The 25,831-nt window shown below is 49.3% G+C and overlaps 2 protein-coding genes across 4 annotated transcripts in view; both read right to left on the bottom strand.

The window, feature by feature from the left end:
* The window catches only part of IGDCC3 (immunoglobulin superfamily DCC subclass member 3), an 83,189-nt gene extending 76,669 nt beyond the window's left edge, over positions 1-6,520 (bottom strand). The window contains exon 1 of the mRNA XM_085233731.1: positions 6,194-6,520. Within this exon, the coding sequence (XP_085089857.1) occupies positions 6,194-6,257 (64 nt within the window). The 5' untranslated portion in view covers positions 6,258-6,520. The remainder of the gene's footprint in view (positions 1-6,193) is intronic.
* Positions 6,521-10,927: 4,407 nt separating this feature from the next.
* The window catches only part of IGDCC4 (immunoglobulin superfamily DCC subclass member 4), a 79,594-nt gene continuing 64,690 nt past the window's right edge, over positions 10,928-25,831 (bottom strand). For 2 of the 3 annotated variants that reach the window (XM_010717579.4, XM_010717580.4), the window contains exons 14-20: positions 25,598-25,725; positions 25,051-25,221; positions 24,781-24,918; positions 24,187-24,292; positions 23,263-23,497; positions 16,939-17,103; positions 10,928-15,239 (exon numbers count right to left, since the gene is read on the bottom strand). In XM_010717579.4, the coding sequence (XP_010715881.2) occupies positions 14,709-15,239; positions 16,939-17,103; positions 23,263-23,497; positions 24,187-24,292; positions 24,781-24,918; positions 25,051-25,221; positions 25,598-25,725 (1,474 nt within the window). In that variant the 3' untranslated portion in view covers positions 10,928-14,708. The other variant, XM_010717582.4, reaches the window with a different exon arrangement.

Below are 25,831 nucleotides of genomic sequence, written 5' to 3' on the forward strand. Positions count from 1 at the left end.
ACCAGTCCACAAACTGCCCAGCCTAAGGTCCACGGGCTGCTGCACAGCTGCTCTGAAGAAAACAGGGCACAGGACGTGGTAGGAACTGGGCACCTTACACGTTTTGTCCTCTTTGAAATATCCCCCTGCATCCATTTGGCTGTAACCACAGTGGGAATTTCCACTCAGTGGGATTACTCACATATAACATGGATTTCAAGAACTGGGCTCTGAACAGATGAGGCTGAAGTCTGGCCTCCCAGATGGGCACTGTGGGGACACCAGTCCTCATCTCAGTTCTGCTTTGAGAGGTGAAGGCAGCAGGATGAGGTACTGGGGACAAGGGGCAGCCAGCTCCATTAGCAGCAATATCCAACCAGGCAGCAGCGAGGCACAGAAATGATGGAACTGGAAGCAAATGATGCACTGAACTTGCATGGAAACAGCAAAAGTACGACTAACTGTGAGAGAGAGGAAATCACTGAGGTCGTATGCATTCCCTATGGAGTCTAAAAGCCCCAACCATGGGCTGAGTACCAAAGCTGCCCATCCCACACAGCATCCCGGACCCCAGCCCTACAGCATTATGCTCTGCAGTGCCACTCCTGGAAGCAGGCGTGGGGCTGGAGGTGAGGAGCTCACCCCTCAGAGCCCTCAGCCCTTTGCTGGGCAACCTCCTTCTCTCCTACAGAAGGATGAAGGGAGGAAGCCTTATTAGCTCTGACATAAAGGCCACGAGAAAATTATTGGAACCCTCACCCTACAAGTCTCCTTTTGAGAAACATTTACCATCTCCCTGAGCTACACAATATGAGACGATATGTGCAAATATTTAACAAAAACTACTTCCCCTATTGATCAAGCAGACAGGCATACTCAGAGAAACCAATTAGCACTTGTGCTTTTGAACCAAGAGATTTATTTAGTGCTGAGAGAAAGAACTTGGAATTAATGGGAAGCTTAAAAGACACTTTGAAGTATATTTAAAAAAAAAAAAAAAGTTTAATTATTTTTCACTTGACACTGTGATTCATGCTCAAAGCTTCAAAAGGACTCGCTCATATCTGAGTGTTGTCCTTTTCCATTTGGGAAACGTGGCGTTGGCTTTCTGTCCTGTTCTTTGGAAAAGTACAGCAGCCCGTCCCACCAAGAAAGCTAATCCCATAGAATAGAATCACAGAATGGCCTGGGTTGCAAAGGACCACAGTGATCATCCAGATACAAACCCCTGCTATCTGCAGGTCGCCAACCAGCAGCCCAGGCTGCCCAGAGCCACATCCAGCCTGGCCTTGAATGCCTCCAGGGATGGAGAATCCACAACCTCCTTGGGCAACCTGTTCCAGGTCTTCACCACCCTCTGTGTGAGAAATTCCTCCTGTTCCTATCAGGAATGCCAGTCCCAAAGGCCCAGCTCCCAACATCCTGCCCCATCCCTGCACTGCCCATGGCCATGGATGTGGCCTGGGCAACCCAACGTGGTGAGGGCAATCAGCCCACTGCAGTGGGACTGGGCGATCTTTAAGGTCCCTTCCAACACAAACAGTCCACGACCCTACAATTCAGCCTGGTTGGACCGACCTGCCCTCAGCCAACGCACGCAGCCCTGTCCCAGCAGCACGTCCTTGTGTGAGCAGAAAGCTCTCATGTGCACTCCCCTGATTTACTGTGTTTGTTCCCAACGTAGCACAGCATAAATCAGCAGCGACCCAGCAGCAGCCATCACCAAGGTTATGCTCTGGTCCTGCTTTAACACAGCCAAAAGAAAGCATCCCCGCTCACGAGCAGAGATCTGGGGCTTTTACGGGGGGTTGGTGTTAGGACAAAGAACAGGGTGCAGGGCAGGTTGGGATGGCCCAACAAAATACAACTCCTGTTTACTGTTGGTGCTTTTATTTTTAAGCACTCCTGAAAATGCAAAGAGGTGGAGGGAGCAGCTCTCCACAGCTGAAAGGCGTCCTCCTGCAGATTAAAACAGGTTTCAGCTGATGAAATTGGCAACCTAAAAACCCAGCTGGTGCCCCTTAAATCTCCTCCAGGCTGACCCAGACACTAACGAGAAAAGCACTACACTGCAGTAAAGTGCAAATTGGCTCTTTAGGGCATCCAGAAAAAATTTACATGCAAAGAAGAGGAGAATAGGCTGTAGCATGCCCCACGTCTTGCAGGCAGTAAAGTTTACTAGCTCAGAATTTTTTATTCCCTTTCCTTTTGGACAGAGGCTACGCAAAGTGATTTCTCCACCAGGTACCCACTTGTGATGGGACTGCAGGAGGCTCTGCAGGGATAACAGGAGATCTTGGCCACCTGATGCCAAGTTCAGACACACAGCCAGCATCTCTGCCCTTGGTTTTAGTCAAGGAAGGGAAAAACTCCACTCAGAGAAGCACAAAAATGGTTCCAAATAATTTTCAGATGTTTGAGACCAGATCGGGCCAATCCCAGGAGGCTGCTCATTAAGCACAGTGTGGAAGCAGGAAGCATTCCCAGCACAAAGGGCCCTTCCAGGACATGCTCCGGGAGCCCTAAAGAAAGGGCACAGCCTGGCACTGGAGCTGGAAAGGGCAAAGACCCTTTTCATGCTAACAGCTCTACCCCCAGGAAGGAACCCAGAGCACGCAGCAGCCCCGTGCTTTATCCATTCCCCACGTGGTCAGCAGCCCCAACCAGATCACACCTCTCATCCAAACACAGAATGGCCAGGGAGAGAAAGGATGAGTGCAGAGCTGGGCTCAGCATGGATACGGGCACCCCGCCATCACCAGGTCCCATCACATCGCCCTGAAATTTGCGTGGGGTCCTGGTGGGCAGGAGCACACAATGCACAGGGGGAGGCAAGGTCCTTCTGGAGGCACGGAGCTTTCTGCACGTGTTAAACACTTTGAAAGTCTTCACCACATCACATCTAAGGAAGCACTCCATTCCCTCCTTCCTCTTTTCACTTCCCTCCCCCTCTGCCCCATCACCTCCCACCCCACAGCTCTGAAATTTGGGATGGAGGAAAGCACCACCTCAGTCATCTCAACGCACAGCTGAGCACTGCAGCACTCCCTTCGATCCAAAAGCAGAGTGAAACCCAACCACTTCTCTCCTCTTTTGTGCACTCTCAGGTTCCGGCAGCAAAGCTCTTCATACAGAAACATCCCTCACGTGCAGAAAGCCAGAAAGGCAGCAAATCCTCCACTCTGGCTTTAAGTTACTGACACAGGAGCACGGTGGCTGAGAAGTGAGCGGGCTCCTCTTGAGCAGAGGTACAGCACCACGTGATGCAGAAGCAAGGCAGAGCAGCCTGCTGTGCGCTTTGCCAACTTGCCTCCCTCTTCTCTTAAAGTGCGATTATTGACATGTTTGCCTCCTTAAACCATTGGTTTTATGTGCTTGCCAATGGCTCCTGAACACGTGCAAACAATTATTTTTATTTTCTTGCAAAACCAAAATGTTGCATATTCTTTTGGATAAACCAAGCTCGGGTAGGTTTTCATGAGCCCCGCTCCATAATTTATTAGTTTCTAAACTCTGTAAAACTAAAAGCTCCAGTAAAGTTCAAATAAGTTTGTGATTTCAAAGTAATTTTGAGCAGACTGTTTGTGTTCCTGCCCAGCGCTATTCAGCTGATTTCAATGGGAATTCTTCATCTGCAGAGGGGGGCTCCGGCATTGTTCTGTTAGATCAAATAAAAGGACAATATCCGGGGTCAGAAGCCCGGGAGCGCAAAGCACGAGGAAATGATGTTGGGGGAAGGGGGCTCGGAGGGAAGCATCTTCTGCCCCAGATCCGCTGCTGGCTATGGAATGGAACCGCTGGGGCCGTGTGTGGCTTTGGGGCCATACCAACACTAGCAGCAGCTTTGTGTGATAGCCATTGCCCCACCGCCCCACGTCACACTGCCATCAGAACCAGCACAAGGTCCCCGCAGGGCTTTGCTGCCTCTGTGTTACACACAAAGGTGCTCCTGTAGGGAAGTGGGATGGGAGGTGATGGGGCTGCAGGAGGTCAACGCTCAGCGCTGTATGTGCTGTGAAATGGGGCTCCGCAGGAGCAAGAAATCACAGGGAGAAAAGCTCAGAGGGAAAGGAAGGCAGGAGGCTTTCTCATGTACACATGCGTGCGGGGAAAGGTTTTGCAGCTCTCTGCTGGGCTGCTCTGCACTGCCTGCATAGGGGTGCGTCAGCCAAAATTGGGATCGAGCAAAGAGAGGCAGGGACCTGGGCTGCAATCTTGGATCCTCTGCCACCATCCGCTCCTAACGAGAGCAGGAGCTCGCAATGTGCATCACAAGTAACAAGGCAAAGAGCAATCTGATCAGTGCAGCATTTCCAGCTCCCTGTGCTGCGAGTGGCAGGGTGGAGTGGGGGGACCAACCTGCCCTGCAGCCCCGTCCCTTGGCTGGCTCTCAAATCCCCCAAAGGAAGCTCAGTATTGGTGGCACCAGCAGACACAAGCCCTGCACTGGTCCCAAATGCAGCACCGGTCCCAATGACACACACAGTCCCCCAGACCGCACCACTCTGGGGAAGGCAGCAGCCCTGTGCCCAGCACTTCTCCTGTTGGACCCCTCAAGAGAAACAAAACTCAAATGCAGGCTCGAATTTCATCCACTGTCTTTGAGTGGTACTGGGGAAATGATACCAGATACCCTCCTAGATATATTGAGAAAAAATTGTATATTGTGTTACACCAATTTAGGAGAAGGAAGTCCTTTCTCACATCAAAAACCAAAAACACAAAGCCACGCAGAGTAGGAATTAGTGAAAGCTTACGGCTTCAATAATTCAGAAGTTAAGCCTACTTAAATATAAATGACGATGCTTAATTCCGAGGCTGCTACTAAGCACAGCCCTGGTATCCTATGCCTGCCTCTGAATGCTGGGCTCAGCAAGAACAGACAAAGCTGCCCACCAACCAAAACAAAGAGCACCAGGAAATTAAGGGGGAGAAAAGAAAAAAAATGAAGCAAATAGTGTCCCAGTGCTGAGCAAACCCAACGCGCTGTGTTTGAGCCGCGCGAATGGGAGCCAAGCGGGTGGGAAGGGCGAAGCATCCCGGGCAGCACCTGCGTTCATCGTCCCCATCCGTCCCTTCTGCCCCGGCCGCAGGAGGCTGTGTGGGACGCAGCGGTACCTCACTGCTAAACACAGCGAGGGTGGGGGAAACCTCAGTGCTGGAAAACTTCTCACGCAAAGCCAAGCGCCCGTGTTGGTCCTTTACAACCGGACTGCGCGCAGCCCTACCGAACCGCAGCAGAACGCAACACACGGGACAACGAGACAGCGGCAGGCAAAGAACCGGGCAAAGCCAGCTCAGTAAGGTTTTGCTTTCAACGATTCTCTCCTTTTCTCCTCCCCCCACAAAAGAGGTACATTTGCAGCCAACCCCACGCACTGCTGTGCTCTCAGGAACCCCAGCAGAGCGGCAGGACCCATCCCTTCACATCCCCTCGCATCCCCCGCAGGTTGCTCCCGTTTCCCAGCACGAACCGCTGCGAAGCACGTGGCGAAGTCTGCGCCGGGAACAGCCCGCAGCCCATCTCAGAACGCCCCGCATCGCAGCCGATCTCCCGCACGCTCCGCTCCCTCTGCCCACACCGAGCTGTCTCAAGCAGTCCCCGCTTCGCTTTACGCGGCTGCTGAGCCAAAGGAGGGCAGGGAGGCACGGGAAGCACCGCGCGTCCCACTGTGCGGCAGCACCGCTCCGCAGCACAGCGGCACAGCGCGAGCCCCGCGTCGTGTCAGCGGGAAGCGTCCCGTGCAGCAGCTCTGAGCGTTGTACGGGCTGCACGCCGAGCCGGGGAAGCACGGCACGGCACCTCGGGGTTCAGACCTCTGCGTTCCGCTCTTACAGCCGCCGAAGCACCGCTCGGTCTCATTCCTGCAGCCGCGGCTTCGGGCGGGCGCAGCACTCAATGCGGCCGGGCCCCCAGCGGGCCGGGGGCTGTTCCGTCCAGCAGCCCCGAAATCTCAGCCCCACGGCCCCGTCCTTCCATCCCACACACGGTCGATACGCCGGGAGGCGCCGGGCCCCGCTCAGCCCAACGGGAGCCCGACGGAGCGGCGGTGGCCGCAGATGGGGAAGGGGCCGGGAGAGGCGGGGGGTCCCAGAACGGAGCGCGGGCTGAGCCCCGCTCAACGAAGTGGGGTGAGGAACCGACCGACGGACAGAAAGCGGCGACGGTGCCGGCTGCAGGCGCTGCAGGTCCCGCCGCTCCCCACGCCCTTACCTCCGCAGCAGAGCAGCAGCAGCCCCAGCAGGCGGGCGGGCAGCGCGGAGCCCCGCGGGGCCATGGCATCCCGGGCGGGCGGCTCGGCTCCCTGCGCCCCACCGAGAGGGAGCGGCCCAGGAGGGAGAGAAGGAGAGAGGCGAGAGCCACCCTCCAGCGGAGAGAGGAAAGGGAGAAAGAAAAACTAAAAAAAAAAAAAACAACAACAAACAACCAAAAACGGGGGTGAAGAAAGCAAAAAGCGGATTTCAGCGCAGCTCCCCTCCGAGCGAGCACGCCGCCGCGCCGGGCAGGCGGGGGGCGGTGCTGAGGGAGCGGGGCCGGCGGGGGCGGGCAGCGCCTTGCGCCATCTTGCGTGTCTGCCCGCAGCGCCGCGCTGCGCTCTGTCAGGGTCCGAGCGCCTATCGCGTGGGCGCCGCGCGCCGTCCCTCAGGGCTGTTCTTTGCCGGTGTCCCCTCAGCAGAGCCGCCTCGCGGGTCTCCCACCGCCATTCTCCTGTTAGGGGTCTTCCTCGCCCGAGCTGCCTCGTGGATCGCCGCTGAGGGATCTGTCCTCTCCGGTCTCCCTTCGCTACTGTTCGCTCACCGGTTCTCTCTTCCCACTGCTGCCTCACGGCTTTCCTCCGAGAGGCATTCCCTCAGTGATGTCCTCTCACCATCCTCCCTCACTGATCTCCTGACTGCTCTGTTCCCCCACAGGTGGCAGTTGGCTCGGGGCAGCCCATGCTATCTGTAGCCATAGAACCAGACTCACAAGGCTGGAAACGAGCTGTGAGATCGTCTAGTCCAACCGTCTTCTCATTACCACTGCTACCACAAACTAAACCATAGGGTTTAGGGGATGTTTTCATCGTGTCTGCCTCAGGGCCTGGCCCCTGGCTGTGCCCATCGGAGCTCATTCCCTGTGTTGGAAATGGTGCCCAGGCCTGCAGCGCAGGGTGAGATCGGAGCTCCCAGCCCCACGGCTGCAGTGCTTCCCAGTGAGTGCCTCAGCTGTGCCCGCACCTGGGAGCTGCCTCTTACCCGCCTTGAGGGATGGTAACCATAAACCTAGCATTAAACTGGGCTGCAAAGAGGGAAGGTGCTGATGAGATGGAGCAGCTTTGGACTCCTTCGGTCGTGGGTTTCATTCTCAGGCTGTCTTGGAAACCCAAACTGCCCACTGAGTTGGTTGTCAGTGCCTGCAGGTATATCTGCAGAGAGCGGGGCAGTGGGGCTGCAGGCTGGCAGCTGGAAAGAGATCCCAAATCTGGCGAGGCACAGAGGACAGGCAGGACAAAGAGCTTGGCTTGTCCCACCCCAGCGCTCCTTATTCTAAGCACCATCATGACGTGACTTAGCTGCGTGAGTCATACAGCCATACTGCCTGTGAAGGTGCTTTTGTATTTGATGAACAACCCAGCGAGGAAGGACTCAGCAGGGGATGAGGTGCCTAAATCCTACCATAGCCTGAAGATAACATCCCAGCTTATGTCCCTTCTGTCATGAAATGAGATAACACACCCCTGCCCAGCTCTCAGCCCTAATGCCAGTACAGTACCTTGCTGTCCTCCCACTGGTGCTGCCCAATACTCTGCCCCTCTCTGCAACACAACTTCCTCTCATCATTATCATCGTTAGTAAAGTCATCTCCTCAGTGACCGCTCAGTCTTTTGTGTGTTTGTCTGAGGGCAGAGGGGGAAGAAAATAAGAAAAAAGAAAAACAACAGAATTAGATCTTAAGTCTAATTCTTTGCACCAAAACAGGTTACTAATCCTGCCTTGCCCAGAAACTGATGAAAACACTTTGTAAAGACAGGCAATGGATAGAGACAGTTCCCTGGATGGTGCACTCTGATGCGGTGGAGCCGGTTAGTATGGAAAAAAGACGTCACTGCATCTGCTCCACATTAAAGGTTTGCTCATTTAGAGTAGAACTGATCTGTAAGAAGTTGCTTTCAGTGGGGAAGAATTTGCTCTGGGCTGAACTGGAGCTGTTGGCCTCTCAGGAACATCTGAATTCCTGCACCGTTGCTGACCTTTTGCACATACTCTGCTCCTGCTTCCTGCTCCCCAGCCGTCTCCCTGGCTGCCACCATGCTAGCATTTCTCCATCACTCACAGCCACTACAGGCTCATAGCAGCTCCAGGGATGTGTGGTAAACATCTCCAAAGTCTGACCAGCCTCAAGGATGTCTTGTTAGAATCAGTAACTCTAAGGGGAAAACAAACAAACAAACAAACAAACAAAAAATCCAACCCACCACAGTGCGTTTTGTAGAGCTTCTTTTCCCCAGAACCTGATTTTGGATGCTTTTGTTCCTGTGCATAGGTGATGGTGGCAGTGGCAGGACAGAGGACTGGGGATAGGCAGCCATCTCTTCAAGGGCATCACTCAGTTCAGCCCACATCTTGCAGCTGACATTGGTGACACCACTGGTGTCACATTTAGAAATCTCAAGTGTGCCCAACAATGGGGCTCATGTTAGAAGCAATGAGATTTTCAAAGAGAAATGCAAGTTTGTAGCATTTCTTAGAGTTACTTGAGGACAGCATCTGGAGCACTGGTGTTTTTCTATGCTCTCCTGTAACTGTGAAAGCTTAAAAAGTTTCTTAGTGTTGGATCCAGGAATTTGTTTATCAGAAATCTGAAAAACAGCCCCTCATGCAGGGGGGTTGGAGCACCATCTGTCTGTTGTCTCCCCAAAAGTTACCCAAGTTATCCTCCATGAGAGCCAGCTCAAAAGGCTCAGCTCACCCCCTGCTCAGTGAATTTCTATCAGCGCCAGAAGTGCTCCTGATTTACACCAATTAATTGCAGACTGAAGTCCCCAAGACACCATTAGTAATTTCAGGGAATGAAGCAGGAGATTAACCTGTCTGAATTAACTCCATTTATTATTCTCTGTGTAACTGTGGTTTCCCTGTTGCTAACAGTCTGGGAGCTTTTCACTTCCGTAAATATACGTGGGGTTTTGGTGTCTGTTTTGCGGTCTGTGTCATAGGAGAGCCAAAATCAGGGCACCCACCCGGAGGTACTGAGCTCTGCCACTCCTGGGAAGTGCTCCTGGAAGCTGCTTTTCAGCATGAAAACTCTGCTATTGGTGCTCAGGGCTGTGGATGGGACCAGCCCAGGCTGTGTGACAGAGGGGTGATGACATGGTGTTGCTGTATGTCCTTGGTCAGACCTCTCTCCCTCAGGCATGGCTGTAAAATACTGCATGGAGGCATGCTGCTGTTTGGAAAGCCTGGGAGAGGCTTTATAACTGCTGGGTTACACATTGCTTGCAGTGCCGTGTGTAATATGGGGTGCGTACAGCTGTGGAGCATCATTCCAAGCCACCACCCTGCATCACAGCCCTTTGCCTCACATTGTGCCATTTCCCACCAAGCTATGCTGGGCAGTGTTCTATACCAGCTGCTTACTGATTGACCTGACCAGAGCCTTGAGCTCAGTGCAGTGATATTGCCAGCTGCATCACAGCACAGGATACAGGGGTGGTAAATGCTAGCAGAAGAATGGAATGCGGACAGACGCCTTGCTCTTACCTTCACTCTTCTGTAATCCCAGCTCCCCTGTAACTGCTGTGTCTGTGAATCCCTCTGCTGTTAACTCAGTTGCTGTCTTGTTTCCAGTTGTCCCACTCAGCAGCATCACACTGAGAAGTGGGACAAGCAGTCAACCCCCCACAAAGGTCCTTCCTCGCTCATTACCTGTCATTAAGAGAAAGACTCATCGGAGTTACAGTTTGACAGAGTTCCCTTCAACCACCATCAGAGAACACTATGCTAAGTGCAGATTTATTACCACTATAATGCAGATAAAATGAGATTTTATGGCCCTGTAGTCCTGGAAGCATAAAGCAATAATGGAAGCTATCTACTCAAGTAGGGAATGCATCCTAGGAAGAAAGGGAGATGCATGGGAGGTTAATAGCGTTCCTCAGGCACTGCCAGACATCTTCTCACCAATCTGGCTGGACACAAGCCACTAAGTGTTTAATTTAGTGCATCATCTAAGAGAAGTCTCACCATTTGTTTGCTAGATGCTTTTGCTTATTTTCCAAATAAAATTCCTCAACAATATAATGGATGAAACTTTTTTTTTTTTCAATAGGAATCAGCTCAATAGCTGAGAAATGAGCAAGCATCAAGAAAGACCTACTGACCCCAAACTGTGCCTGAAATCCCAGAAGAGCGATGTCTAAGGAAGAAAGCACTCACCACCATAACACTCCCAGCCTCCATGGTTACAAGCTCAGGCACTGAAGTGAGCATGAATCCCCAGTCCTGCTCCCACCAGCAAGCACTGCAGCTGCAATACAACCTCCAGTTAGCAGACCAGACACTGGTTCTGGGGCATTTGCCTCCACTCTTTCCATCAGTGATCTCTGTCAGCTCACACAGATGAACAAGACCTGCATCAGTGGGGAAGGGCTGCAGAGAGGTGGTGAAACCTATGCCATCTTCTCCCTGTAACCCAGCACAACATTAGAGGCACTCTGCCACGTAGCCTCAGGGCTGTCAGCTGCAAGGTCTTGCTCAGATCCATCCAGACGTGAGTTCCTCAGGTAAGCATGAGGAGATTGGAGATGTAAGCAAATACACATGCGGTCCCTCTCACACCACAAGGCAGGGCTCTACTCAGGCTGCAGAGATACATCACAAGCACTGGGACAGGATCAGCCTTCCACAGCAAAACTTTCCCTCAGAGCAAGAGCTCTAAAAGATGGACTCATGAGACAAATTCCACTGGTTTTCTGTTGTGTGTGTTTTTGTGACTTTTTTTTTAGGATTTTATTAATAATCCATTAGTTAAGGAATATAAGGACAACGTTTTCTTACACTTTAGCACTAAAGAGTATTTGTGGAGTAAGAACAGTCTCTGAAGAAAGAAAGTTATAATTAAGTACAGCATGGAACCAAATACAGACACAATCTTCAAACAAGATCAAGTTCTGGTTACACATCCTTATGTACTGTGCAGAAAGTTAAACGAAATTTAATTTCAAAATATTAGCATAGGAACATGATAACAGAACTAGATGGTAGATTTCTGCTGGACTAAACACCTCTTTTCTAACAAGTGTATTGATTAGAAAAGACACAATGATCCCTTCAAAACATCTATTTCTAATGAGATCAAAAACATACACAGCGATCCACTAAAATGGGTGTTTTCTTATAGGTGTGTTTCATGGGCTGATCTCAGGATTATTAGCTAGTAACATAACAAATTCTCAAAGCCTAGGTTATAAGTTAGCTCATTTTAACTATTTAAACCAGAACCTTACTGTCTGTTAAGTAAGAAATCAAATTGAAAAGTTGAGATATTCAGCTCAGTCGTGTATTTCATCTAACAAAGATCTAAAAGAAGAAAAGGAGTAAGAATTGTGACTCTCACAGCAGCATGGGAAATATACAGTTGCGTAGCCAATGGTAACATTAACACCACAGAATTATGCCAGTGAGACAAACTTGACATTTTAACAAAGTAAAACAACACACACTGGCAAAAAGCTGAATAGCAATAATCTTTAGTGTTACTGGAAGGGAGAAAAGGGGAAAGGGAGCCTGATGATTAGGAACATATATTAAGTACAATGGGTAATTAAAGGTATCAACAGTTTGAGTGTCTGTGAGAAATTTGCAAGAAAGCTACTTATTTCATGATAAAAAAATATATGCACTGGTTGTTTCAAGCTTTACACGAAATGCATGTTATCTGTCTTCTTCCTTTCACTTCTAATCCAGTCCCACAAGTGCCTAATCAGGATAGGTGGGCCTGGGGTACAGCTGCACCAAACGAGGGCACAGAGATCAGCTTTGCTGCTGCCAATCAGCAATGATCTCTTGTTTCTGAGAGACCCGCTCTGATTTCTGCAGCTGAGGTTTGCTGCGTCAGTCCACTGCCACCGCAGCACCTGGACATCCCACACTGCCAGCTTCATGCTTCAGAAGCCTCAACATGAGGAAACAAAGCATTTCTGTGGTGCTTAAGGAGAGCACTCTGCTCTCGGAGTATGCAACTAGCTCAGTGGTTTGTGACTGGCCCAAGATGCTCCAGGTGAGCAGTGCCACACCGTGCTTGCTTGTGCGGGCTTTGGTGGCAGGCAGGGATGGACACTGGGCTGATCAACATTGCTCAGCCCATGGTTATGTGATTCCTAAAGAAGGTACAGATAAAGCAGAGGGTGGATGTACCTAGGAGTGTCCCTATGGCACAGCCCTTCATCAGCCACGGGACTAAGCCTCCATCCACACAAGTCCTCTGTATGGAAAGATCAGGGCTGACACATGACCTGCCCCAGGTACAGCATGATCACAGGAAGCCAGCGGAGCTCCAACATCCATTGTGCCTGCAGCTGGCCCAACTCCTCCCAGCGCTGCCCTCCAGCAGTGAGATATCAGTGGAAGTAATCCTTTGGCATGCTTTCATGCTTGCAGATGGCAACGTGGCTTTGGAGATGAAAGAAGTCACCAGAGGTTCTTCTAGAATGAGCTTTTTTGGAGCATGGTCTTCATCCCCTTTTGCACACCAAAGTTAGCAGCGTGATTTGTCCAGGGCAAGGACTCCCCCCCACGAAATTAACTACCAGCTCAGGTCCAGCTACAGAAATCTGCCCCCACCCTCCACAGCTGGTGCCTGATAGTCCCCAGTTGGAGGGTTTACACTCCTGCAATTGCATCCGCTCTCATATAACTGTGAATTACCCTTATTGCCTGCAATAACACTTCACTGCCTTATCGGTTACGCTGCTAAGTTGTTAGTTTCAAAGTCTTGTGGCAGTGAGTTCTTGGAGGTTAATTATGCACTTCCACTGCCCAGTTATCATAGCTTTCTAGCTTCATGCATTAACTCCTGCCTAGCACTGATTTCCAGTCTCTGCTTTTCAGCCATGGTGTTTCAGAGCCCAGAACAGCGTTTCTGAGACTCCTCAACTGGAGTTGCTCCAAACACCAACTGGAGCAGCTGAGTCAACTGCAACAAGTAGAAGTACAGACGTGTAACAGGGTGTCGTGCTGGGGGGAGAAACTGTAGGATGGGGAAAGGTGGAAGTTTCAACAACAGCTTCCCAACAGTGTACATGGAGGCTTAGAGGTTCCCTGCTGAACAGCAGTCTGACAGCAAGGAAAAAGGCTGGTCCAGCTCAGCTCCAATGCAGGGCACACTGAGAGAGTTCTCAGAAATGATGAAAAATTATCTCCTGTTCATCCAAAACCTTCAGCAAGCTCACTGCTTATGGGAGGCTGAGAGTTGCTCTCTGGAACTTGAGCAGCTGAGTGGTCTCCATTTGAGCACAAAAAGATGTCCCCAAGGTCACAAGTTAATGTCGTAATTGTTGGTTCTTTTTTTCCTCTTTGCTAGCATAAATTTCTTAAAGAAAAACTGATCAACATCCTGCCAGCTGAAGCAGTCTCCTTTGGCCAGCTCCTGTAAAACACAGTCCTACAAAGAAACACAACCCTCTCCAGCTGTGGGGAACGTGTCTAAGCAATACTTAGAAACAAAGCAAGATAGACATCAGCTCTGCAGCACTATTAAAAAAAATAGTCAACAACCAGTGCAAACATATTCTTTAGAAAAAGGCAGTATAAGAATAAGTTAAAACCTATAATGGACTATAACAAAAGAGTAGATCTACTGCTTTTTTCTCCAACAGACATGAGGTAGTTGTGTTGTTAGGGAGGACAAAAAAAAACAAAGGAAAGAGAGAAGTAATAAAAATGCTACTCTATACCACACGCTACTCCACTTCATAAAATTAAATAATATAAAGATGCTCCAAGGAAATAAAAATACATGTCGTACATTAAAAGGACAGATGCGTACCTAAAATATTAGGTACAAGAACCTTCATAAAACAAAGTCCAGGTTGGTGAAATGACCCAGACACCAAAGAAGGTCCTATACAGTACAAGTTGTTAGAGGCACTCGTAGAGTGTGTAATAAAAGGCCACTACATCAGCCTGCTAGCAATGGTTACTGTGGCAGCGTACAAAGAGAGCCTTATAATCCTTTTAATCACGGGAGGGCAGAAAAGGCTGGTGGTTACAGCTCTGTTTGTTGTGTTTGTTCCACCCCCGAGTGGGACTCTGACGAAGTCCATCCCAACACCAGAAGGCAGCGAGTAGTCCAAGGCCTCCATGGACAAGAGACAGTTGAGGAGACTGGCTCAGCACACCGTGCCTCTTGCCAGTCGTACAGGGGCCTACGGTGAGGTGATGGCACCAGCCCAACACAGAAGGCTCTGCTCTAGCTGTGGTTTCATGTCAGTCTTTGGCAGACAGCTCAGTTCTGTTCCCGTGAACACCAGGTTACTCATTAGCTTCAGTGGAAAGATGGGCCCTTATCAGTCTACCTACTGATTTCTTGAAGGCGGTATGTACAGCTGACAGGTCCTAATCCCGTTCTGGTGAGATGCTGCACCTTCTTAGCTCAATCCTGTGAACTGAGGGCATGCAGTACCTCCAGGGAACAGGCCCTTAGCGGTGCTTCTAGCTCTCCCATGATCAAAATCAGATTAGTTTACTCTTCAATGATTTTGGACACACGCTATGTTCTCAGATGCTGAGGATGAACTGGTTAAACCAGAGTTACTACACAGGGGAGCCTCCTCTGGGGCCACAGATAGCGCCTGGCACTTGACTGTCTGCACATCCCCCCTGCCTTCCGGGATGGAGTCCAAATCTCCACTCTCCACTGAATCCAGACTTTCCCCATTCCTGTGGAAGCCATTGGTGAGCCCGGAGATGCAAACGGCCTCTGTTCTGTTAGTCTTTCTGGTGACATACAACAGCTCATCCTGGGTCTGAACCTCCACACTGCCCGAGCAGTCCATCAACGCTTGGCGTGCATCCTGCTGGGTGCTGGGAGAGCTGGGGAGAGCCAGGTCACCAGAGGAGAACTCTTCAGGGTCCTGTCCCTCGGTTTCTGTCTCTTGACTATCCAGGGTGTGCAGCTGGGAGTCATAGTGTCTGTCAGAGGCTGAAAAATCAGAATGAACAATGACCTCTGCTTCCACTTGGTGGAGGCTGGCTGGCGGGTGACTCTTCTTTGCTTCATTCTGTTATCAGAAATGAGGGGAAAAAAAGAAAAAAAAGCCATGTAAATTAATTGAGGCTGTGACCTAACCAAGCACTGAAATGTGTGTTTTTTTTTAATTCCACAGAGTGCAATGGGATGTACACCTGCTGCTATTAAGCATTATCTTGACATGTTTCTCAGAGCTAAAGCCTTAAGAAGCAACTCAAATAATCTCAGGATCATTATTCCTATTTTACATTTGGGAAAGCAAGTCCCAGGGGAGTGATCTGCCCAAGGTTTCTTGGCAGGCTGAAGCAACCACCCCTCCAAGCCTCTGTCAGACAACAATTTTCAAAACTCACCACTCCATTTCCATACTGAACAACCAGATTTCAAGATCAGCACTTGAGAAAATTGGCTGCTGAGACAGCTCGTGGTAAAGACCCACACCAAGGCTCCATTCACTTCTCTGCTTTAATCTCGGTACGTGCCACCAAAGGTTTGCTCATTACAACCCTTGTCACAACTTGCAAGGATTGGTACAAATTCAAACACTTCAAATCAGAAAGAAAGCAGTTAACTTCTGCAGAGTGTAAGCAGAATTCAGGCTATAGGTCTCCACAAGCCTGGCTAACAGGTCATTCATTCTGCCAAATTATCATTCAGTAATTTAACAGTCAAACTAGTTTGGAAGGTCCCAAAGATCTCTTTAGGCAAATCAGTGCTCAGACTCTGCACTGTGTGATTTAGGAGTAAGAAGACAATTCAAAGCATGGAAGTGAGATATCTCGTGTGTAATTTGTGCCTTCTGTTGAAGCAATTTTTTTGCATCATTTACATATTTTAACAGTTTTCTCCTTTTGTTGACAAACTCTGATGGATAAGCTGTGCTGTAAATGGTGCCCTGTAATTGGGTTGTAAAACATCATCTTAACTCTATCCACAATGTTAATTATATCCTGTGTATAATTGATTTTCACACTACTATCTAGGAAGAAAACATAGGTGGATTACTTAGAAGTATTTGTTGGGAGTGAGCTTCTTAAAGCAGTAATTAGATCTACCTTCTGGTACAGAGCCAACCTGAATAGGTACCGGCTTACTTTGCTGAGATGGCATAGATGTTTCATGGCACAAATGCTAATTATTCCAATGAAACAATACCAGAAATAGCACTTTCTCCCAATCTATACATGCACACAAAGATGGCAAGTGCAGTGGAAATTGCTTTACTCTATCTGGAGTTTCAGGAGCTTAAATCAACCCCCTCAACCTTTGACTCCTACTGTAGACCAAAATGCAATTCCTTCTCCAAGCAAGCACATCATAGAGTTAGTGACTCTGTGCTGAGCACTGCAGCTCCTAACCCACGGCCACAGCAGAGGCCCAAAGGAACCAGGGCTACTGCAGCCCTCCTGCCAGCTGAGCTGCCCAAGACCTGTGGACATCACCAAGAGGACAAAGCCCTTTTCAGCTTTTTTTCTTCCAGTCCTTTTCAGGCCCTCTGGGCTGCCTGAAGTCAAGGCAAAGAGAGGAGAGCTGAGGCTTTCAGAAATGCGTGGAAAAAAATATGCACAGATTTTACTCAAATCCCATCAGTGGCACAAGCAGACAGTCCTATACCTAGGAAAAAATAAAGCCCACGGTCAGCTATTTTTTCCGATGCTGCAAAAAGGATGGGGTACATAAATGGAAAAAACGCATCAGAAAGCACAAGGCAATAAACCAAAGACACCCACCATCACGGCGTCATAAACCAGAGCTTGGAACAAAAGCTTCTGTCCTGCACTGGAAGGGAGCTTCAGTGATCCGTTCACAGCAGGGAGAGGCTCTTTTGTGATAGTGTCCCCATATCTGGCTATGCTGTTTGTCCAGGGCTGGTTAGCTGATTTATTCCACGAAGACTGCAGGAAAAAAAAGCAGGAGAGAGAAGAGATCCAATTACCACAGATACAGATTCTTATCCTCTTAAACCTGAAATGAAAAGAAGCTCAAGAAAGGAAAGAGCAAGTTGGGAAAAATACCATGGTGTTAGAAGACCGAGTTAAACGCAGGGAACGCTTCCAATGGCATCAAAATAGAAAAGCTCATTACAATGGGCCAGTGCAGTCACCACATTACAGCAGGGTTACAAGGTCTGATGCAGAGCAAGGGAATGAAAGTTGCTAGAGGGCTCACGAGTGGACTCAGAAGGGGCTTTCTACTGCTTCCTGCATAAGGAGGCTAACTGCATCACTGTGCAAGACCCCACAGTGCAGGGCCCACTGACACCAGCTCCCTGCAAAGCTGCCAACAGCCCAGAGCTGTGCAAGCCTGCTGAAAAACACTGCAAAACTTGAACAGGGATGGCGGAAGTCTGGAGCTGAGTGCTTCCGGTGTTTGCTTTGGCAAAGCAATGCTCTGCAGCATGGAGAAGGGCTGTCACCTGTGAGTACTGCCATGTGTATTCCAGTATGAGTTGGGGACAACTGCTCTCTCTTTCCTGCTCCGAGCTATGGCCTGGGCAAACACTCTGCTATTGCCCATCCATAAAGAGGCACAAAATTTGGGGCCTTATTTTATTGATTTATTGCAACAGACCACCAAGCAATTCTTAGTTCAGCTTAAATCCCCTGGGCAACCAGTGTTACCTTGTTTGTAGATCTAATTAAATTATATGAGCTGAATGCAATTTGTTCTGGGTTCTCTCAGCTTCCCCTTCCAATAAACTGTTGAATGCACACCTCTGTGTATGGGAAATGTGTACCTTTAAGAGCTGAAGTTATTTAACAGCTCAGACTATTAGTTCACAGGCAGAAAAGTATTTTCTTTCCAGGGTCTGATTTTACTGGGCCGCCCTGTGTGTACCCGAGCTCAGCCTTGCTGCTCACACACACACACACACATACACACACACACACCCCACCACGAGGAAGATGCGAGCCAGCCAGCTCTGGGTGTGCTCCACAGATGTTACGTGTTGCCTGGATAGAAGGGAAAGAACAATGTAAGGCTGAAGCCAAGAGAACGTGAAGGGGAAATCTGGACTTGACACAACTGTGAGCACGCATGTCTGTGTGCACACAGAATGCCGGTGGTGTCAGTATGATGGCACATCTATCCAAACCCACCAGACACCTATTGCTCACTGTCAGGCAGGGGAAACACAGGTTTCTGCTCTGCATATGTGGCCACCACTTACGCAGGCCTGCTCAATTCCAGCAACAAGGAGCACAGAATGACCTAACTGAGACAGCAAGGAGATTTCTGACATCAGCCTGACCTAGCATGAGTCATTTGACCTCCTTATGCCTCGGTCCATCTGGCTGGAAATTAGGTAGAAATACATGATCAGATGCTATACATGAGCCAGGCGTTTTTAAGTCAGCTATTTAGCAAGAAGCAAATGCTACCTCATGCTGCCGGTGCTGGCAGAAGGCACGGCTAAGCAGACACATAGAGCAGAGCACTGTACCCTGGCTCCAACACCCAGTGGGAGGCAGAGCAGTGTTACATCCCCGTGCCAACCCCAACTCACAGCAGCTCTGCCACGGCCTCAGGATCCAGCCCCAAGAAAACAGTGGGCAAAGGGTCTTGGTTATGTGACAGCACGCTGCAGAACAGCAACTTCCAAGCTGCAGCTGTGGATGTCAGGCAGTCCTTCATTTAGACACGGATGCTAGAGGTGGCATCTTTGCCATTCCTCTCTCCACAATCTTTGATGAGGATTGCCAAGAGCATTCCCTAATTGCTCCCCTTCTAAGTGGACGATCATTAAACCACACTAACAACAAGAAATTAACCAAACAACAGCACTTGGCTCACACTAAGGAGCATCACTAAACACGACTACCCAAGGAACGCATTCCGTTTGCTTCTCCTGCCATCTGAAAGGCTTTCTGCAGCGACAGCGCTGACTGATGGCTTCTGTGCCTTTTCCAAGGAACATACGTTACTGAGCAAATACTGCCTGGAAACTTCAGCATTCAACCTACACAAATATGCACACACACACACTGAAACGTGTGTGTCCTATTATAGATGCTTACATGCATATTTGCCATCAGAGAGATCTGAGCATCACACGCATACACATACACAGACCAAACTTGAAAACCTTCTTGCAGGCATCTTGTGAATACCAAAAAATGTGGAAAGAAACAGGCAGCTCTACTGCAATCCCCAAAGGACCATCTGTTAGCGGAAATGTCAATCTGCCATGTTTACATAGGTTTTGATGACTCTGGGAACAGCCTGTTCGGCTCTGGCTGAAATTGGCTGCAATGAAGAACAAACTTGTTTTGTACCACTTTGCAACTTTCAACAAACAGAAAAAAACCATCAGCCACACAACATGGCTTATATCCCACATGTTGTTCATGCACACTGTGTTTGAGGGGGGGAAAAAAAACAACCTCTCTCAGGGCTTTGTGTGTAAGGCTGGGTGGCTGCAGTTAACTCCAGGTCTGCTTTCATCATGGACCTGAAGAAGGTCTTGTGTGCCCAAACACTTCTGCTTTTTAAGTTTTTGGCATAAAAAATGATACTTTTTGTTTCTACACAAGCACAATGATGAATTGCTGAAGGAAGACAAGGAAATGGTCTCTTGGTTTTTACAGCAGAAGAATGAAAGCAAGGAGTGTCAGTCTAATACCATTTTGAAGAGGGAAAAATCCCCTTTTCAGTTCACTGCAAAGACGAAAATGGAAACTAAGAAAAACATCTTCCAATAAAAGGTGCTTCCATTACAGCTAAATCCTTATCAAAGCAAACAAGCCTCTTCATTTCAGCCTTTTTATAGAAACTCCAACCAGTAAAAATGTGCTGAGATCATATTACCTTCGCAGCGACAAGGAATGATTTCATGCAAATATATGAGCTGAGAATGAACATGTAGGAAATGTTGACATTGAAACCCTCTCTGTTTCACGTGTTTCAAACTAGCTTGAAATCCTGCACAGAACAAGGCTGGGGATGTTTGAGATGTGCCCAGCACTTAAGGGTGTCATGGTGGAGAGAAGGGATTTGTCCCAGACCAGCAGCAGCCTGCAGGAGTGGGGAACCACCATGCCATGCAAACATGTGGCATCCCTGCCAACAGCTGTGCCCCAAAACACACTGCAACACAACAGACCTCTCCCATCACACAAAGGGAAATCTCTGCTAGCTGGCAGCAGGAACACAGCTTTCATGGAAGACTTTTCAGAAAACATGAGGACTTTTCTTCTACACAGAAGAATGTCAGCGTGAAGATGAAAAACAACCCATGTTGCTCCAAGTTGCTGATGCATTGCAGCTTTCGCTCTCTGAGTCCCAGAGATGCTCCATGGGAAGCACATGGGACACAGTGGAACAGCAAGCAAGCAAGACCCCATCCAGCTCACAAGCAGCACAACAGCAAATGTTTCCAAGCCAAAGTGCTTGAGTTTGGCTCCATTCAACAAAAACCTCAAGTATTCCATGGAAAGCAGATGCTTCTTAACACTCTCCCCCACCCCCAAATCACTTGGCCCACAAGTAGCAGTGACAGGGATGTCTGGAGCAGAGCCATTTTATCATCCTCAGTCCATCTGTCAGGGAAGCAGAGCCTCAGCACCACAGTCTACACATTACAGTGCCATTTATAAGGCGGGCTACTGGGGGCAGCAGGCTGGGCTCACTGCAGAGAGGAAGGCATTCAAAGAGGAAAATCACACAAGGACTTGTACACTCACCAACAAGTGTTTCCACTGAGAAATGCAGAGGGAGGAAGGAAAAGAGCCTGCTGAATGGCTGAGTGCAGCCCTGCCTAACGAGCTGCAACCATCAGAGGGTCTCGTGCCAACAGATCGGTCACAGCAGGAGCGTGCTGTATGAAGGGGACACGTCCCCATCCAGGGTGGGGGCAGAGCTCAAACCCCCACCGTGCCCTTCCACTCACACCATCCCACTCCCCCAGCAATACTGATAGCGGCTCAAGAGGACTCAAAGCCTGCATGTGAAGAACCTGGTGATCCAAACCTTAAGAACACCCAGTGGCTCTTCTCAAAGCCCTTGCCTATGACTCTTTGCAGGAATCTGCTCAGTTTTGGTGTCATTAAAGACTTTCTGCCCTCACTCTCTGTTCTCCATCCTTGCAAAACAGCATTCATTTACTCCTGACTGCTTATGGCACAGGGATAGTCCCTTCGTAGTGTCTGCACATCTCCTAACAACATGGAGCTTCCAATCTCCTCTGAAGCCTGAGGCTGCAACAAGAACAAGACCAATGGAGAATAATCCATGAAATGCTAAGTAATGCACCAGCATGGGAGAAGTCTGCAGGCACAGGAGCAGCAATTGCTTGCCACTAACAGCAAGTGCTACCCAGCCAACACAAAGCATGTTTCAGGAGAGATGATAAGGGCAGAGGGCCCAGCAGGCAATTGGAGAAGGTCACACATCCTCAGTTGCCAGCTCGTTGGCACTGCAGCTCCATGAACCTCTATGAACCAGCAGTCAGACTGTGAGGCTGTCTCAGCCAAAGTCCTGAATTCTGCAGTGATGTGATACGATGCAGTCCAAGAACTTCTTTCGATTCCTTCCTGCAGCTCTACCACATCCTTTGCCTTCAGTTTTCAGAACCCCAACCACACACGAGCGCAAAAGAGATGGTAACCGAAGTGTGAAGATGGCTCCAATCTCAGACTTCTCAGCTTTAAATATGCAGACTGAAGGAGGAGGTTGGCTCAGGGGGCACCTCCTGCAGGAAGGGGCAGTGGGGCCTGCTGTGTGGGAGCACATCTCCCTCCAGTGCCCACTGCCAGCAACAGCAGCCTGTTGCTGCCGGCTGCCACCCAGCTCCGTCACCTGCCAGGTCATCCTCACTGGGCAGCACGGGTGACAGCACTGCTCTTCGGGTGGCTGCTCCTCGGTGATCCTTGATTCTCTGTTCACATCCATCAAAAGCCAGGCCCTTTGTTCTGTTAGCAAATCTCCTTGGCAAATTTAACTCCTAGTTGCCTTTCTCCATCCAATTCAGGAGGCAGAGAAACCACAGCCAGAACTGCCCCCTCCCTGAAGCGCTCATCTCTGAACATCACTTGACTGCACCAACTTCCAGCCTCTGTGACAGAACCCAGGGCCCTGAGCTCAAAGCCTATGCCCTGAATGGCCAGACCTTGGCACTGCCCTTTCCAGCCTCCGCTTTAGAGGCACAAAAACCTTTTAGCAAAGCTTTGTGGATAGGATCCTTTTGCAAAAGAGAGACTTGGATACACCGCCCCTAAAAAGGCCTCTCAGAGGAGGGGATTTCCCTCCACTAAACTTGTTTTCTGGGTAAGTCACCATCACTGAAAACATTTGTTCCTTATTTAACTGAAAGATCTGTAGGAAATTCCTCACACGCTTCGGCCTGGGTCCAGAAAGGGAGCCGCATTCCACTGACATCCATGGATGCAGTTTGGCTGCAAACTGTCTCCTTCAGCTGAGCACTGATCCAACACAACACCTGCGGATGGCCATGAGCACGGCTTCAGTGCACAGGACTATTAACAGCAGCTGGAAATTTCTCATTTCCAAAAGGCCATAGCTGCTTCACTGCTAGCAACAAGCACAGGTTCGCCAGGTATCCTCCTGTGACATGCAGGCATATCGTCAATGCAAACATGAAATCCCATGTGTTCACAATGCATTTGTTTTACTGAACCTCCTAATTACTTTACATGCTCTCCCTGGGTTACAAAGAGAGACATAAACAGATTAACTAAATTAGGCCAATTAAAGGTTCCCTAATGGAATGAAATGTTTCAGACAAGCTTGAAAGAGGAAATGGGCAGGGAGGAGTGAAAGGCAACACAATGTCAGGCAAACCAAGAACGGCAGGAAAAGACTTCTCCAAAATAAAGAGTTCACAAAAATAAAAGGGTTTTACTTCTTGTACATCTTCAAGGGTATGCCAGTAAACACAGTGCATGTGGTCAAAGCACCTCTCACCCTAATTGCAGCAGTATCTACTGGCACTTTGCAGAGCTAAGACAGAATCAGATCTGGACTTCCCAGCAGCAGAACACCAAATGGAGGCTCCTGCCTGGGGTGGGAGCCATCGCACACGTACAAGTCATTACCTTCCTCTTCCCATGGACAGTGTCTTCAGGGAGGCTCGTGTGGATGAGGCTGTGCACTTCTGTCAGTTCCGTGATGTCTCCTAGAGGCACAGGTGCATCCTCTGGCAGTGGGGACATGAGGGACTCCAGCTCATGTGTGTCCGAGGTAGCACAGGGAGCTGCCACCCCTTGCCTGCCCCGATGGTAGTAAGTATGGTTGCCAGTTGCTTGGGAATCCAGGCCTGGCAGAGCCTCCCTGAGGAAAAACAAGCAGGAGCTGACATCTCCAATCATCCTCACATTCCTCTGCCCCAAACAGCCACAAGACTGCAAGACACAGCAATCCAGCCCAGTCCGCTCAGCCTGCCCCTGCAGAAGCAACTAGACCCAAGCCCAGCCCTGACACTCTGAAGAAGTTGCTCACTCCTAGTCCTGTCATCCCTTACCAGCCCAAAGCCCTTCTCAAGCACCAAGCTGGTTTCCTACCAAGGTCTTTCCAAAAGTTCATGGCTGAATTCAGATCCCTGGAATAGCAGGAGGCTTTAGGCTGAGTCCAATCCTACTGAAACCAACCTGTTTGTCACTGGAAATCTTTCAACATCTTCTCAAGAGAAAGCTAACATATCCTTTTCAAACATCCCTAGAGTTGCCCAACCTCAGAAACAAAACCTGCCCGGGCACACAGGTAATAATTTGGCAAATAGTGTTCTTTCTCTTTTCTTGAAATTTTTTCCACTGCAAAAATCTATTACTCTAACAATAGAAAATACTGAGAAAATAAATCAGTGAGATTACACTAAGTATGCTCCTTAGCTTGCTAGCCCTGTGACTCAGTCTTTACATTAACTGATGTCATTCACTGCATCCCAAACAGCCCATCTGAACAGAGGGAAGCTCACAGCGCGTTTTGTCTCCTTTACCCCCTGGGATCTGAGTGACACCTACCTCTGCTTGCTGTTGCGGAAGCTGGCACACATGCAGAAGAGTATGCAGAGCAGCCCCAGGCAGACTCCCACAATGATTCCCGTGACAGAGTGGATATCCAGAACATCTAGCAGGGGAAAGACAGTTGATGCATCATTTCAGCTGTTAGTAGAAGGAAGGCACAAAGTATCCTGTGTTCAGAGAAGCATCAGCTTCACTAAAACCAATGGGCGATGCTTCTATATACACAAAGGAAAAGAGACTTGGCAGTGACAGTTTAGAACACCTAAAAGCAAACTGGCATATATGCACATTCATTAATTTCATGCTACACAGGCCTAATAAAGGCAGCGAGATGCAGATGGCATGTGATTTTCCACAGGGCTGAGACAGAGGAAGGAGATCAAGTTCCATTGTTGGATGGGTTCTGCAGCCACTTGGGGCCTACAGAGATGCATCTCTGAGGACTGCTGTGATCCTCTTCACTGACCTATCCCACAATCACATCCCACATTCTGCAGTGACGTCAGGCAATTCACTGGCAAAAAGAGAAATGCTACTGCTAACGACACGTGCAACTCGTGTCCTGCTCTGGGACTAAGGGGAAATTCATACCAGACAGCTTCTCCCGGAGGGTGTGCACATCCTTCACGTTTGAGTAGGGACCAGATCCCACGACCGTCTTTGCTCCCATCTTGAAGAAGTATCTGGTATCACTTTCCAGGCCATGCACCTCAGTGCTGAAGATATTTCCTGATCAAAAACCAAGCCAAAAGAGGTTCAAAATGTGCAGTTCCAAGCATATTCATATAGCTGTAGCAAAGCAGCAGCGGAATTCTGGTATTTAGTTAAGTGTTTGTGTGCCAGTACCTCAGGATGGCTCACCTTCTCGTGTCAGCAAGGTCCACATTTCATCAGGCTGCGTGTTGTTGGCATTGTACAGGATGAGGTACTCCACGATGATGCCGTTGGGCTCAGCAGGGGGACACCAGTGCACCTGGACTGCATAGGGGTTGAGGGGGTGCAGCCGCAGGTCAGATGGAGGGGTCGAGGGACCTGGTAGATGCAAGCAGAGACCCAGTGTGAACAGTAGAAATAAGGAGCAGAGCATTTGAATGCTCTTTGTTTGCATAAAATGAGGTGTGACCCAGATGAGAAGGTATCTCATCCCAACAAGCTGTGGAGAGTGCAGAGGGAAGTCTTCTGAGCCCAGCACAGGGCAGGACTTGTGGCCAAACACTGTGGCCAAACACCCAAGGGAAACACAACAGTGCTGATACTGCTCAATTTGAGGTTGTACAGTGCTGATCATCTTTAGGAGAATGAGCATACACACATTCTCCTTTCTTTTATCTCCATCTCCCCTAAGGCTCTATGTGTACTTCAACAGAAATCCAGGAAAGGGAAGGATTCAATTTCCATAAATACTCACGGTCAGGAAGGGTGAATCGCTCCACCACGCTGCCAAAGGGCCCATCAATACCAACACCATTGGACTGCACAGCAAACTCGTATCTAGTGTAGGGCTTCAACCCACTAATGAGAATGTCTTCATCCGAGCTGCCAAAAAAGGAGGCATTCACGAGACCGTGAATATCAGATGGTATGAAGGGCCACCTCAGTACCTTTACCAAATGAACGGATAAATCCCCACTGTGGAAGTTCC

The sequence above is a fragment of the Meleagris gallopavo genome, chromosome 12 (assembly GCF_905368555.1).
Source record: "Meleagris gallopavo chromosome 12, MGAL_WU_HG_1.1, whole genome shotgun sequence".
Classification (NCBI taxonomy): domain Eukaryota; kingdom Metazoa; phylum Chordata; class Aves; order Galliformes; family Phasianidae; genus Meleagris; species Meleagris gallopavo.